Source organism: Maylandia zebra, linkage group LG12 (genome assembly GCF_041146795.1).
Source record: "Maylandia zebra isolate NMK-2024a linkage group LG12, Mzebra_GT3a, whole genome shotgun sequence".
NCBI lineage: Eukaryota > Metazoa > Chordata > Actinopteri > Cichliformes > Cichlidae > Maylandia > Maylandia zebra.
Window position 1 is genome coordinate 17,845,232 of NC_135178.1, and position 15,440 is coordinate 17,860,671.

General features: G+C 38.1%; 1 protein-coding gene across 1 annotated transcript; it reads left to right on the forward strand.

Moving 5' to 3' along the window:
- The first annotated feature begins 123 nt into the window (after positions 1-123).
- On the forward strand, positions 124-8,354 carry LOC101465610 (arrestin domain-containing protein 3). Its single transcript, XM_004544395.5, has 6 exons — positions 124-509; positions 3,835-3,892; positions 4,830-4,977; positions 5,610-5,706; positions 6,238-6,494; positions 6,711-8,354. Exons 1-6 carry the CDS (start codon positions 254-256, stop codon positions 7,320-7,322), a joined length of 1,428 nt encoding a protein of 475 aa, XP_004544452.1. The 5' UTR covers positions 124-253; the 3' UTR covers positions 7,323-8,354.
- The last annotated feature ends 7,086 nt before the right edge of the window (positions 8,355-15,440 follow it).

A 15,440-nucleotide genomic window follows, 5' to 3' on the forward strand; every position in this document is an offset into this window, starting at 1 on the left:
GCGCTTTAAAAACAGGGAACAGGGAATCTTCCTCACAATCCAGCTTCCTGTGACCACTCTCTCCGTTCTACAGCGGATGGCAGTAGAGGTCTTCCAGCAGTAACGACCCTCCTGGGCGTGGTCTTCTGCTCACCACAGTTTACGACAAACGCCATAGTGTCTCGGCCAAGGAGTAGCGTGTAGTGGAAACGTTTGTTAAGTAGTAACAGTCTTTTATTTTTTCATATTATTGTGCCTGAACCGCTTTGCTACGATGCCTTCAGTTGAAAGCTTTACTGTCGCATATGACGCAGTGAATGAATTCGTGACTTTTTCGGAGGGAGACACTATAACAGGGACTGTAACTCTGGCCTTATCCAAGGAAACCTCAGTTCAAAGCCTGTTTATCAAGGCGAAAGGGGACGCTAACGTCCGGTGGTCTCAGAAGAGCGGTGACCATACTCATACGTACTCTGCGCACACAAGATATTTCAAACTAAAGGAATTTTTAATCCCAGAGAGCGCCAGCGGTATGTAACACACTTTACAGTCTTCTTGTAAATGTTTGTTTTTGCAATGTATTGTAAATGTATTTGCAAAAAAACAAAACAAAAACCCGACAACGAAACAACAACAAAGAATTAAAGGTATTCAATTAATCTTTAGTGTTGCAAATGTAGAAGGAGCTATCAATTTTTGGCAAAGTAATTAGGCAATTACTTTTACACAGCGCACAAAAACACTGTGACGTCAGACACATTCACACTCACTTTTTTCATCTGCGTAAATAAATCACATGGCTGATGATATGTGCCATGGTGATCCATAAATATGATCACAAGTTTATTTAATTATTTTCAACCCAACAAAACTAATAACAAAAACATGATGCTGATGCTATGAACACTCTACACACATGAGTCAAGATGCAGAAAAACTGCTCACGGAAACGCTGCACACTCCAGTTATCATAGTTATCATAGTTTTCGTTTCCCTCTCTTTTATGAGTTCTCAGACAGATAATGTGTAGCTTGCTCATCAGCTCAGAAGAGACTGTGATCAGGAGATATTTTATTTTGTATTCTCACAATCAGTTATCATTGATTAATCATTTACCATTGTTGAATCTGTTGACAGTATAATCTTTTAATTACATCTGTGTTACTTTGAGCAAATATTAATGCACACTGACTGTTTATATAAAGTTGTTGCACTTTAGTGCAGTCACACCATTCAGACCCACCAGTCCTGTTGGGCCCGGCCCGCCTGCGTGTAGTTCTGCACGTACACAGGCCTTTAAAGTACATGCATGCTCTTATACAATACATGAATGTGTACACACACACTTAGTAATAATAGGAGGGTCATCTGAGGACAGTTTTCTGATAGATACACTTTCACAAAATGCACAATGTAATACACACTTGTTTTTCTCTTAAGAGTAGCAGTTGATGTCTATATAAGGGAAAACTTTGTGATAGGCGGGGAATTGTTATCATTTGAGATCATTTCCAGTAAAGATCCAACTGTGATGTCATAATGGCAATATAAGGAGACTGATGCTTCAGTTGAGGAGAGGATTCGATTGCAAATTGTCTTTTCCCACACTTAGTGCACAAAGTGTGTAATAAAGATCACTATTTTTGACACCTACTTCGACTTGGGCTTGCTTTCTTCTCTTCCCTAACTCGAACGAACCTTAACAAGACCACAACCTAACATCTAACATTGTTTTCTGAAAACTTCCCCAGACAGTGGCAAAGACTTGCACTTTCATATTCAATTCAGCTTCTCCATCAAGTAGTTTTAGCCGTTTCATACAGGGTTCAGCATATTAGTTTTCACAGGCGTGCTCTATATCTCAACAATGGCTCATATTAGGATGACAGTTTTACCAAACAGGTCAAGTGCCTCTATGCATGTCATTAGTTTAAATATTTACCTATTTTACTTAATCTCATATGTCATTGTACTGAATTTGAGCAACCCTAAGCTTAATGCAGATTACTTTTAACAATTATCCACCTCAATTAAATCTATGGTCTGGAGCACAGGCTGTTGTCGAACAGGGCAAGCTAAAGAATAAACATTTTGTGTCAGCAAGGGGTAGGGGAAAGCCATTCACCAGAGCATATCTTAAGTGCTGCTGATGTGGGCTGGCGTCCTCCACACGCTCTTCAAGGCTGGTGTGTTTTCTGAAAACTTCTAACACTTGAATCTCTTCCATTTATAAGCCTGCGATTAACCGCACGGCTCAGGTCCGCGTGAAACCCGCGCAAGCAAAGCTGATTACACAGCAAGCAAGACACGAAGTAGGCAAAGTTCTTCATGTTTCTCGTGCACGGGAGAGAACCGGACAAACGCCGTTCCTTCGCTTGACCCCAGTTGCTCTCGTCCGCTCCCCCGTAACACTGCTCTTTTATTGAGGTTACATGAATATGCATAGGTTCATTAACATATGACGTCTACATACACACAAAGAGTACCTTGCCTGTGTGTGTGTGTGTGTGTGTGTGTGTGTGTGTGTGTGTGTGTGTGTGGTCAGAGTGTGACCCCATAAATGACTTCCCTAAACCTGCTGGTCTGGAAGTCCAACAGTTCATCTAAACAAAAGGCACTTAGACTAAAACCTACCATAAAACAATAAGAGAAGGTACGACCTCTCCCATGCTCCCAGAGTGCTCTCTAATGCACACAAAGTTTGCAGACTATTAAGGATCAAACCTCTACCAATCTACAACTAATTATAAAACTCTAAGCATATATAAGTAGATATTTCTAAGCATAAATGACAATCAACAATACAAAACCTAACACTATTTATCGAGGTAAAAAGTCTCATTGACATTAAAGATGTATTTTTAACATAGTTAACTTTTAACTGTGTATTTATTGGCATTTATTAGTCTTTATTAGTATTCATAGTATATTTGGTGTATATTTGGTGTGTTCTTGGATACTGCTGGATTTTGAGAAATTTCCCCTGGCGATGAATGTATTTTTTTTTTCTTTCTCTTCTTTGCAAAAAAATATAACATTTCAAAGACACGTTTCTCAAACAGAATACACGTGAATGGGAAACAAAACATGTTATATTAAATACTTTTATATTTAATTGTTAGTGTTGAAGTTCTAATTTATAATTTAATAAATGTAATAATAATAATGTGTGTTCTGTGAAGAAAGTTCAAGTGACTCAAAAGAAATGGGTTGATTATACTTTAGAAAAAACAGTAAGTACAATAATGCACATGTAAAAAATCTGTGCTTTCCTTATTTTCTATATAAATCCTGTTAACTACAGTCTATTTATCAATATATTACACGTTTAAAAAAAAATCTCACACACACACACACACACACACACACACACACACACACACACACACACACACACACAGAAACAGGACACCTGTTCTTAAGCATACCTTTCTTTTGTACTTTGGGGACAAACCTACTATCAACTTAACACTTAAACATTCATCTGTTTTTTTTGCTTGTTTTTATTTTACATAATTTTGTGTATATTTAACATTTTGAAATATAATTTCGATACAGAAACATGAGCGTTTAAGCATGTTAGTTGGTCAAACTGGAGTCATAGACTGTATTAGAAGCCCAATATAGAATCTTTATTTACAATCAGCAGCTACAAAAAGCATCTAATTTCTCCTTTTTTTGTCTCTTTATTCGTGGTTAAAGCAGACTACAAAGTGTCTAAGTAAATTACAGGAGTCACAGGAATGTAGAGGACAAAACTTGTAATACTAAAGTGCAGTAGAAAAGTATTGAATAGTAATCGTTATGTACCTGTATTTGAAAATTTTACAATACTTCATTTTCCTTCATTTTCAGAAACGGTTTTGCCCCAAGGGATTCATGTCTACAGATTCAGTTTCCAAATACCATCAGGGTAAGTACAGTTAGTCAGCTGACCAAAACAATGGTTTGAATTTACACTTTAACAGTGATTCGAACAAACACAAAAAGTGGATCAATAAAATAGCAGCAACTCAGGGCATTTAGGCATGTAGATATGGTTAAGACGATGTGTTGAAGTTTGAACTTAGTGTCAGAATGGCGAAGAAAGATGAGTTAAGTGAATTTAAATGTGGCATCTTTGTTTGTCCCAGAGTATTTTTTCAGTATCTACTGAGTTTTTCTTACACAACATCTCTAGGGTTTACAGCGTAAATATCCAGTTAGCAGCTGTTGTCTAAGTGAAAATTGCTCATGTCAAGTCAGAAGAGAATGAAAAGGCTGCTTTGAGCTGATATGAAAAGTAACTCAAAAATCACTCATTACAACAAGCGTATAAGTAGAATATCTGAATGTACAGCACGTTGAACTTTGAAGTAGATGGGCTACAGCAGCAGAAACCACACCTATCAACTGAGAATTCATCCTTCTTTAGCAACATTTCATGCTGCTGCTGGTGTAATGGCTTGAGGGATATTTTCTTGGCACACTTTGGAACCCTTAGCTTGAGCTGACAATCATTAGAGGCTACTTGAGTATTGTGGCTGGCCATATCCATCCGTTTATAACCACATTGCTGTTTCCAGCTTTGTGAGATACCATGTCACAAAGCTCATATCGTCTCAACCTGGTTTCTTGAACATTATGAGTTCACTATAGCATAATGGACCAAAATCTCCAAGGAATAATCCCAGCATGTTGTTGAATCTGTGCCACAAAGAACTGAGGCAGTTCTGAAAACAAAAGGGGTTCAAACCATCACAAGTAAGGTGTACTTCATAACTTGACTGCTGAATGTGTACATGCGTTGGAAACATGATGTTATTTCACTTGACATTGCATAACTTAAAGTCTGCTGTTTCCCTACACAGAAGCATGCCTTCATTCTTCAGAGGGACTCATGGAAAAATTGTCTACAAGCTAGAAGCAAAACTGTTAAGGAGCTGGAGGATGAACAGTACAGCAGAGAAGGAGATCAAATTTGTCTCCAAATGTGTTCCAAACCTTCATTCTCTGATGGTGTGTACAGTACTTAAAAATACATTCAGCCATCTTTGATATGTTGTGTATTCTCCCGCTACGTGGTATGCACTCAGTGCCAACCGTCCTTCTTGTACACGTAGCACTTCTTGGGGGGTTCATATACGAGAAAAACAATGGTTGTTTCAAATAATGGCCATTATTGGCCAGATAATTCTACTTTCATTTGTTCAAGGTAGGCGATACAGCTCTGAGAACTATCCACGAACACACTGTAATGGAGGTGAAATGTTTCCCAGCAGAAATGTTAACAATCCAAAAGACTCAGCTCTAATTATTAACAGTAATGACCGGTGCATTCCGTTTAAAGTGTTACCTGGTTGATCCAGCTCCATCAGTTAAAGCAGTGACAGGTGAAACGAATAGAATTGATAATCTTGTCATAATGCAGTGCTGCTATCCTTGTAATACACACCAACGTACCATAACCATGCTAAAGACCCAGCATATGCCTTCAGCAAGGCAATCCCGATAGCAGTGGTCTCCCCACAGCAGGATAATATGCCCTGCCCCACAAGAAAGAGGTTTATACCCAGGCCCCCAAAACACCAACTGTCTTCTGCTTTCTGCCAGGCCTCTTAGGACTGTTTTGCTTGTTTATTCCACTGTAGTCACCGCAAGTTGGTTCAACGAACAAAAAGATGGGTTTTTTCTCAAAAGGACACGTACACATGGATGTAACTGTGGACAGGATCGGTTACGCAGCAGGTATTAAAATTTCTTTTCAAATGTTGTAGGTCTCAATTCGTTTTATACTCTTTTCTCATTATACCAAAAAATATTTTTGTGTGGTTGAACATAGGCAGAGTTCAATAAATTAGCTAATAATGGAGGATGCAAAAAGACTATTGAGATCATAGTTGACAAACTTTTCATTCCCATAATGTAGAAACTATCCAATTTATTGGCATCTTGTAAGTAAAGAGATATTAATATGTTATCTGCTTTATTTAATGTATTTTGTCCATTCCAGTGCCCCAAAGGCCAACTTGATCATTTGGCATCCAGGGAAACCTATTTGCCACAGTGTTAATACAACTGCAAGTTAAGCCTGTACTCTTAAGAAATAAGAAATCTAGGGATGTTGCCTACCTTGCACTTTCAGAAATTCCTTTCCAATAGTTTGACTTTAAGTAATAGGTGTTGTGACTTTCTGGTGTATATTAGACAATGGCACTTTAGTCAACTGAAAAATGTAAAGACAATTGTATTTAAAATCTTTTTTTTTTTTTTTTACAGGTGAAACAATAGTGGTTCTTGCTAAAGTTGACAATTCTTCATCCAGTGACATGACACCGAAATTTAGCTTAATACAGAAAGTCGTGTACCATGCCAATGGCAGAACCAAACATGAGAATACAGTTTGTCATAAAGTTGCTGACAACTGTATTAAACCAAAAACACGGAAGGAGCTCAGATGTAAAATAAAGATTCCTAGTGATTACATGCTGACAATCCAGAACTGTGATATTATCTCAGTGGAATACTGTGTAAAGGTATGTAGTACTGTATCCTAAAGCAAAACTTGAATTTTTGTGGGAACCGATATTATGATTTATGCATGACAGAGCCATTTGTAATTAACTGTGTGAACAGCAATGAATATCATTGAGGAAGTGGCGTTCAGATGTTCTCTTGTTGCTTTTCCAGTGTAAAAATAAAAGCATCATGTACTAATGAGACAGATTTACATATATTTTTCTTTCTCCTAGGTATATCTGGACATCAGCTTTGCTTTTGATCCAGAGATTCTGTGCCCAGTGGTCATTTTACCTCCTGGCTTGGCTCCTGGCTGTCTGAGTAATATAAATGTAGGTCCCTATCCAACAGGTGCTATTGGGGGTCCAAGCAACAGTGACTTCCCTCCCCCCACAATGCCCATGGGCCTTCAATCTATGTCTCCACATTCAGGCAGTTATGGATATCCAGGAGTCCAAAGCTATTCAGCACCACCACCACCTATATACCCAAATAACCCTGCTGTATATGGTGGACCAGCGGGTGTGCAAACTTCTCAGCCAACACACATGTTTGGAAGCTACAATAACCCAGTGCCACAGGTGCCTTCGCCATATGGAACTCCATTTTCATCTTCATTATCTTCTGTCCTGCACCCGCCACCACCCCCAACACCACCCCAACAATTTCACCAACCCCCATCTGCCCTTGAGAGCCAGCCATCTCCTTCTATTCAATCTCCAGTACCTCCTGCGTACAACATGCTGCCTTCTGCACCAGTGATGAATGTAGACTTCCTGTCTCAGTCAGATGGAGCTCCTCCATCATACTCACTCCTTTTCCCAGACAAATCTGATGCAAAATAACTGACTAAATGCTAAATGGTCAATTAGTGAGTTATTTAGTTATAAACTAAACCTGTGTAGGTACAGATTTGACATTAGACCACCCCTATTATGTCTTGAACAATTTTTTATTAAAATGAAATTGTTAATGTATGCAGTATTTATCATTTAGTCACCTATATACTGGACTTTATATACTGGGCATAAATAAGACTTTTGCACTGCATGTGATTTAATGAGCAGGTCAGGTCGTTCATTAACTTTGTACAGCTACTTATGCCTTAATTATCATGGTGCACTGTATTTTGCATTGTTCAAAGTGCCCTTTTCAGTATTAATATCTACCTCACTGCTCTATTTAGTAGGGGTGGGGGAAAAAATCGATACTGTGTAGTATCGTGATATTTTGTTTGCTAATAATGTATCGATACAGGGACAGCAGAAATCGATATTTTGTTACAAAAAAAGTTTTTGTGGACTGGACTGACTTCAGAGCATGTTGATCCTTTTTCTGAGCAAGAATCCTGACATTCCTTCACTGTCCAAATGTGTTTAACTTTTTTTTTTGACAGCAATAAACATGACAGTTTACTGATTTTAATGTAAGACATGTTTTATTTTAATTAAGTTTAAAACTTTTTTATTTAATGTAAAATTATATTTTGTTTTAATTTACTTTCAAATTCTTCAGTTGCTGAAGGGGCTGCATAGTTTTCATAAATTACATAGTTTAGAATAGTTATAATTGTACCAGATGGTTGCATTCAGTTAAGTTGGACTAGACTGTAATACAAACCGTTCAGTTTGTCAACAATAAAACTGACTGAAATGAGAGAAGGACTGAGTGCGAGACTTTGATATTAGATAAATGAATATTGATAAAGTTTACCTTTATGTACAGAATCTGAATATCGCAAAATATTTTAAAAAATTGCAATAATATCGTATCGTGGGATGTATGGTGATCCCCACCTCTACTATTTAGAGGAATATTATAACAAAATTGCCAACACTGCATCAGGCTTTTTAGATATATATATATATATATATATATATATATATATATATATATATATATATATATATATATATATATATGAATAAGAGACATATTTATTTCCTCTATACTTTAGTGTGTTGAGTTTATCTCAGTTCAATGCAATTTTACCTATGTAGCGTCAAATCACAACAACAGTCAAAGCGTTTAATATTTTTCCTACCTCTGTTATAAATATTTATTATTATAAAATGTTACAATATTATTTTTTTGCAAACTGCCAGTTTTTTCTCTGAGTTGTAGAGCTGAATAAAGTTATGTGAAGTTTATTTTTTGAATGTTTGTGAATAGTAGTAATTAGTTAATTTTTTTTATATGGTAGAGCATGTCCACAATAGTCAAACTGATAGTAAGTAATCTCATTCATCTGATTTTTTCAATCTTATCAGGCAACTCTCTTTAACAGTGTGAAATCTTGTTCTAGTCTAATACCATTGGCCGTCAAACAATTTTGAAGACAGATTTACTCTGAATACCAAAACAAAATTGCGCAAGTCCTTCCTGCTGTGCAATAGCTGAGGTGATTTGCTTAAAGCAATGTTGTAAAAATGTTGCAACTGTTTTACATGGGTTAGGCAGTTGGATATGTTTTCTTCTTTCTTTTTTAAACCTCATGCTTTAGGCAAAGGCAGACAATCATTTGTAAATTCAGCTGGCTGGCATCAAAGAAAGCAGTCCATTTGACCAACAATCTAGCATGTCTCCAATACAGGACTTCAGTCTCACTTATGAATCGGTCAGCAATGATGACATTTTTCCTGGAGGAGACACTATCGTAGGCACAGCTACTTAAAGAAAAAAAAAATTCTGACCAATACATAAATAAACTGAAATAACTGATAATAAACTGAAAAGACAAAAGACAATGGACTTCATTCACGACTAGTTCACACATAAACTCTGTGGATGAATGTTTCACAGAGAAATCTGTGATTCATTGGGACTTTCTTATCTGAATTTATCTGTAATAATAATAATGGATTGGATTTATATAGCGCTTTTCAAGGCACCCAAAGCGCTTTTACAATGCCACTATTCATTCACTCTCACATTCATACACTGGTGGAGGCAAGCTACAGTTGTAGCCACAGCTGCCCTGGGGCAGACTGACAGAAGCGAGGCTGCCATATCGTGTACTCATTGAACAAATTGTTAGACCCTGTGTACAAGCAGATGATGAAGACCTGGATGTCTTATGTTAAAGTCAAGCAAGGAAAAATAGTGGTTGGAGACTGCAGTACAACCAAAATTATCCCAAATGTGTACATCAAAAGCAATATCTTGCTGTCTCTTAAATGGTTGCTTCAAACATGGGGACCTGATCTGCAACCATTTTCAGGTCAGTGATTTAAATGAAAATGACAATAGGAAGACAGAAGGTAATGCCTGTCACATGCCTGTCTCCCAGTACTCGTGACAGGCATAAACCTACTATGGTCATATTGTTTATGAGGAAACAAATATGTGAGCTTTACTTCACAGATAACATAATTATTTTGCTTCTACTTTGTACCCTCAATATTTACGGAGTACAAAGGAGCAGTAATAAACTATTGGTCAAATTCATCATGTATTTAATAACAACTATGAAAAGTGGGGACAGTGCTTTTCAGCTGTGGTACCAAGCTCTGAAACTGTTAATCACTCCACCTCCACCTGCTCATGATTAGATAGAATTGTGGAACATCTTTGTCTAAATAATGTAGGCTAATCTGGACAGAGGTGATCTTAATCATTACTAAATTTATAGGCATACTGGTAATCTACAAAAATGCCATTATAGCTATGATAACCTATGCAACTGCGGTCTATATTGCTAATAATATCATTCACCAGCATCTTTGCACATTCACAACTGCTTTTGTTGTTATGGTGCTTAGGTTACTGCCAATACTTGTGGGAGGTACTGATGACAGAACCAGGGTGTACAAAAGAGTAACATCCCTAACGTAGCATGCAGCCATCACAGACATGCATACTTAACCTGTCACGTACAAAAATGTCATCTACATTATAAGTGTCATGATGTGTGCTGTGGCAGGCAGGATGTAGGACCCAAAAGCAGGACTCTGAGACAGAATGACAAACTAAAGGCGGCAGCTTCATTGCTGGAGAACGTATGAACATGAAATACAACTGAACTAGAAACTCAAAAACAGAAACACTACCTTACTAGAAGCACAGAGAAGAAAGAAAAAAAACAGCACAGTGAGGGTATGACACTTCAGGACTTAAAAACACAGGCAGGACAACGAGAGGATGGGGAACAGGTGGTAACACAGCTGGGACAAATTAGACCTAACGACACACACTGATGGAGGTAAAACATAATCTCTAATAGCAAGAAACTAAACAATTTAACATGAATACATGAAAATACAATAAAACCATAAACCACTCAAAGAATCTAACTATCCTTTTAACCAGTTAACACAGTCCAAAACCTAGAGATTAAAAACTAACATAAGCACACAAACACAAAAAAACTGATATAAAACAAAGAAATATTAACCAAAATCAAACAAAGCACATGAACACTTGGTCACCAGACACAGGACCATGACAAAAGGACTGGGTCTGTTTGGTACCGTGTCCATAGTCCTGTTCAGTGAGTGAAAATATATATTCCAAGGAACAAGCCCAAATGTCTGTTTACTATCAACAGAAAACTGCTAACCAGGAAGTCGATAGATAGATAGATAGATAGATAGATAGATAGATAGATAGATAGATAGATAGATAGATAGATAGATAGATAGATAGATAGATAGATAGATAGATAGATAGATAGATAGAATAATTTTATTTCGAACATACAAATATAACTGAAATAACAAGAGAAAAGAAAAACAACCACAAACGCCCAATCCCCTTTACAAACCATCCTAGACTTGTGTAAGTTAAGATGTAAATGACCACTTGATTGAAGGGCTCTGGAGGGTGTATAAAGCAGCAAAAAGTCAGACAAATAGTCTGGCCGTTTAGCACTTTATAAGTCAAAAGTAAGATTTTAAATTTAATTCTAAAACGCACTGGAAGCCAATGAAGGGAAGCAAGCACGGCAGTAATGTGTTGGTGTCTCTTCACATGAGTCAAAAGGCGGGCTGCAACATTTTGTACAAGTTGGAGCCGTGCCAAGCTGGACTGACTGACACCAACGTATAGTGAATTACAGTAATCCAGTTGAGATAAGACGGACGGACGGATTGCTCGTTCCAAGTTTTTAAAGGATAAAAATTATCTCACCTTGGATAGGAGCCGTAATTTAAAAAAGGACCACTAAACAACTGAATTAATTTGTTTTTCAAATGTAAGTTTGCTATCCAAGAAACCTCCCAGATTTTTACAAGCCCAAATCTGGGGCATTGAAATTACAGCTTAGTCCAAAAATAATTATTTTATCCTCATTGAAGGTAAGAAAATTTGAGGCCATCCAGGTTTTAACTTCGTAAAGACATTTGAATAGGGATTCCACGGGAGTGGAAGTGTTTCTATTAAACCGAAGATAAATCTGGGTGTTGTCGGCATAAGCGTGAAAGCAGATGTTATGCTTCCTAAACATTAGGCCTAGGGGTAACATATAGACTGAAAAGAGAATTGGGCCTAATACAGAACCCTGCGGGTTCCACAAGGAAAAGGAGCTGGGGAAGAAATAAAATCATCAAGACTCATGGAAAAAGTTCTGTCAGACAGGTAAGACCTAAACCATTCCAAAGGGATGCCTTTGATACCACATTGCTCCAAACGTGAGATCAGAATGCTGTGGTCAACAGTATCAAAGGCTGCAATTAAGTCTAGAAGCAGGAGCACAGCTGAGTCTCCTGAGTCGGTGATTAATAAAATATCATTAAGTACTTTTAGGAGGGCAGTTTCTGTACTGTGGTGGGTTTTGAAGCCCGGCTGGAACTTCTCGAAAATATTATGACTATTTAGAAAGGATTGTAGCTGCTCAAATACAATCCTTTCTAGAATTTTTGACAGAAACGGAAGCTTGGAAATAGGTCTGAAATTAGCAAGAACAGAGGAGTCGAGGTTTGTTTTTTTAAGTACTGGCTGCACTACAGCGTGCTTGAATCCAGTTGGTCCTATTCCAGAGCTAAGACTACTATTAAAAATAGTTAAAATGTCAGGGCCGACTACCTTAATAATCTTTTTTTAGAAAATGTGTTGGGACTTCATCTGTGGGGCAGGATGATGTCTTTATGCTATTACAAAGATCTTCCACTTGGTTAAGACATACAGGCTCAAACTGGTCAAAAGCAGTTGAGCAGGTATATGTTAATGAGACATCATACAGAGACAGGGTATATGCAGATCAAAGCATTTCTTAATTCTTATTAATAAAGAACTCCAAGAATCTATTGCAGGTTTCACCGGAGCTATCTATATGGAAGGCAGGGGAGGTATTCAAGGCCAAATCAATTGAGAAAAGAGTTATTAGAGTTGTTCTCAATATTTGCTGCTTTGTACATTGTTCCTGCAGTGCTGAAGTCAACAAAATCCTTAAATTTCAGAATTTTGAGAAAGAAAAATCTGATATTTATGCCTTTGTACATGATTTATGATTTTGGGCTCTTGGCTTTCGGCGGAGGCGGTCACGTTTTCTCTTGTCTCCTCTCCCTCCCTTATCTTCCTGCTTGACTTCCCTTGTCTTTGTCTAGTCTCCTCTAACTCTCAGAGACTCTCTCCGTCTTGTTCTCTAAAAAAATAAATGCCTAAATGTCACTGACACCCCTGACGAGAAATCTGGGCGTGGGCCTGTGGGAACATTTGCTGCCAGGTATGAGTGGCGTATCATGTCTCTGGCAGCACTCTCAATAGAGGATGTTGAAGACACCTACCTACCTATTCAGAACCATGATAACTGGATTCCTGCTGATTGGAACTGGCACAGCCCTGGCTTATCAACAAATAATGAAAAGCGGTCACAGCTGTTCAAGATCCCACAAGGCTGGTCAGCATGACTGACGATGGGTAGAGCCATGAGCACTCAAACTGTGTTTAGTGAACGTGATATGGATTAAATCACAGAGAAGCTCACGGCTCTGCAACAGGAGATCTAGAATTGGGACCAGTGACAGACATTAGAGCAACTACGGAACTGGAAAGCAGCTCTTCGCCCTACACCAAACCCAAACAATCACAATCTATCATTTGGCCTTCACTCATGAACTGGAAGCTCGAAATCCGGAGCTGGAACAAATACTCCCCAGATTACAAGACTGTGTTGACTCTCTGCCCTATCCTTCTACTTCCTCAAGGTCATCTGCATCAACTTGGGGATTGTTGACTTTCACTTAACTAGGTGAAAGGAGACCGTCTCATGAGTTGGATACAGGATACACACACACACACACACACACACACACACACACACACACACACACACACACACACACGTACTCAGACACTGATATACAGTCACCCCTACAAACACTTCTGATGTACTTGTCTTTTATGTTGTGAGATGTGATGATTCATGTGCTATATGTGCTAGGGTGTTTTTTTATGTTCTCAAACTGATCAAAGTTCTTTTTTCTCTTCTTCGTTCCTCATATTTTGTATTTCTATTGTTCTACTTCTCCAACCTGTCTTCCTCGTGTGATGTTTGTGTAATGCATGTGTGGTCAGAAGGGTAAAATGGCGCTGAAATGCCGGCAGCCTTAACCAATTTCCTTCGGGATCAACAAAGTTTTAATGGAAATTAAATGAAAACTTAATTGGAGGTTTTTCAGGTGTGCTTTGTTATTTATTTATTTAGTCAAGCATTCATTGGATATGTGATAGCTGTTTTCAAAATCTACAAATTCTCTTTTAAAACACCAAAATCAGTTTGGAGGACAGAATAATTCATCTTGCCACTGGCTTGACTGAAACCACTTTGAATACTATGTTTGGGGACATTCAATCCAAACTCAGAGGATGCTTCCTCCCACTCAATAATGCCATCCACACACTCCTTCGCTATAACATCTAAAAAGAAATAAATAAAATTGCTTTTGCTTGCACACACTGACAGTTAGATAATGGACACACTAAATGAATATATTTTCCTATTTCAATATCTTTACATCTTTATAAAAGAAAATCATTTTATGTATGTTTTTTCAAATTCCAACTGTTTCCTAGATTATTTCTTTTACCTTCCACCCAGTGTTTCCACTGGTCTCATTCTGTCTAGTCCATCAAAGAGTTGATAATAATAATAATAATAATAAATTTTATTTATGAGCGCCTTTCAAGTCACCCAAGGACACTTTACAATAGGATAAAACACCTAGTAAAACAATGGCAGAATAAGAACAATAAAATAAAAGCACAAGATAAAATGAACAAACAGTGGATTCACAGTGAATATGCAGATTTGAACAGATGAGTTTTGAGTTGGGATTTAAACTGGGGGAGAGAACCAATATTTCTTATTTCAGGGTGCAGAGAGTTCCACAGCCTGGGAGCAGAGCAGCTGAAAGCTCTGCTTCCCATGGTGGTGAGGCGGAAGGAAGGTACAGAAAGCTGGATAGAAGAAGAAGAACGAAGTGAACGGGCAGAACAAGTGGTGGTTAACAGGTCAGAAAGGTAAGAAGGAGCGAGGTTATGAATGGCCTTGAAGGTGAGCAGAAGAAGTTTGAAAATTATCCGGAATTTCACAGGGAGCCAGTGAAGTTCCTGAAGAACAGGGGTGATGTGCTGGTAGGAGGGGGTTCTGGTGATAATGCGAGCAGCAGAGTTCTGAACCAGTTGAAGCTTATGGAGGGATTTTTGGGGGAGACCATGCAGAAGAGAATTGCAGTAGTCAATACGGGAGGTAACAAGACTATGTACAAGAATGGACGTAGACTGGGTGGAAAGAGAAGGAAGCAATCTGTTAATGTTACGTAGATGGAAGTAGGCAGAACGGGTGAGATTATTGATGTGCGATTTATAGGAAAGTGAACTGTCTAGGATGACACCAAGGCTCTTAATGTCATGGCTAGACGGTCCTCACCGATCGTCTTGCCAATTTGTTGTGGTGTTTGTGTGTACTGTGTCGTGTTCTCCTCTCCATCCTGTGCATGTGTTTTTCTGCTGGAACATGTACTTCC

What these genes read in the sequence shown, in the direction of transcription:
- LOC101465610 (XM_004544395.5), top strand. Translation starts at nt 254, where the DNA reads ATGCCTTCAGTTGAAAGCTTTACTGTCGCATATGACGCAGTGAATGAA. An exon ending in CAAACCTTCATTCTCTGATG is followed by an intron (nt 4,978 to 5,609) that starts GTGTGTACAGTA and finishes ATTCCACTGTAG; the next exon opens with TCACCGCAAGTTGGTTCAAC. An exon ending in CAGGATCGGTTACGCAGCAG is followed by an intron (nt 5,707 to 6,237) that starts GTATTAAAATTT and finishes TTTTTTTTACAG; the next exon opens with GTGAAACAATAGTGGTTCTT.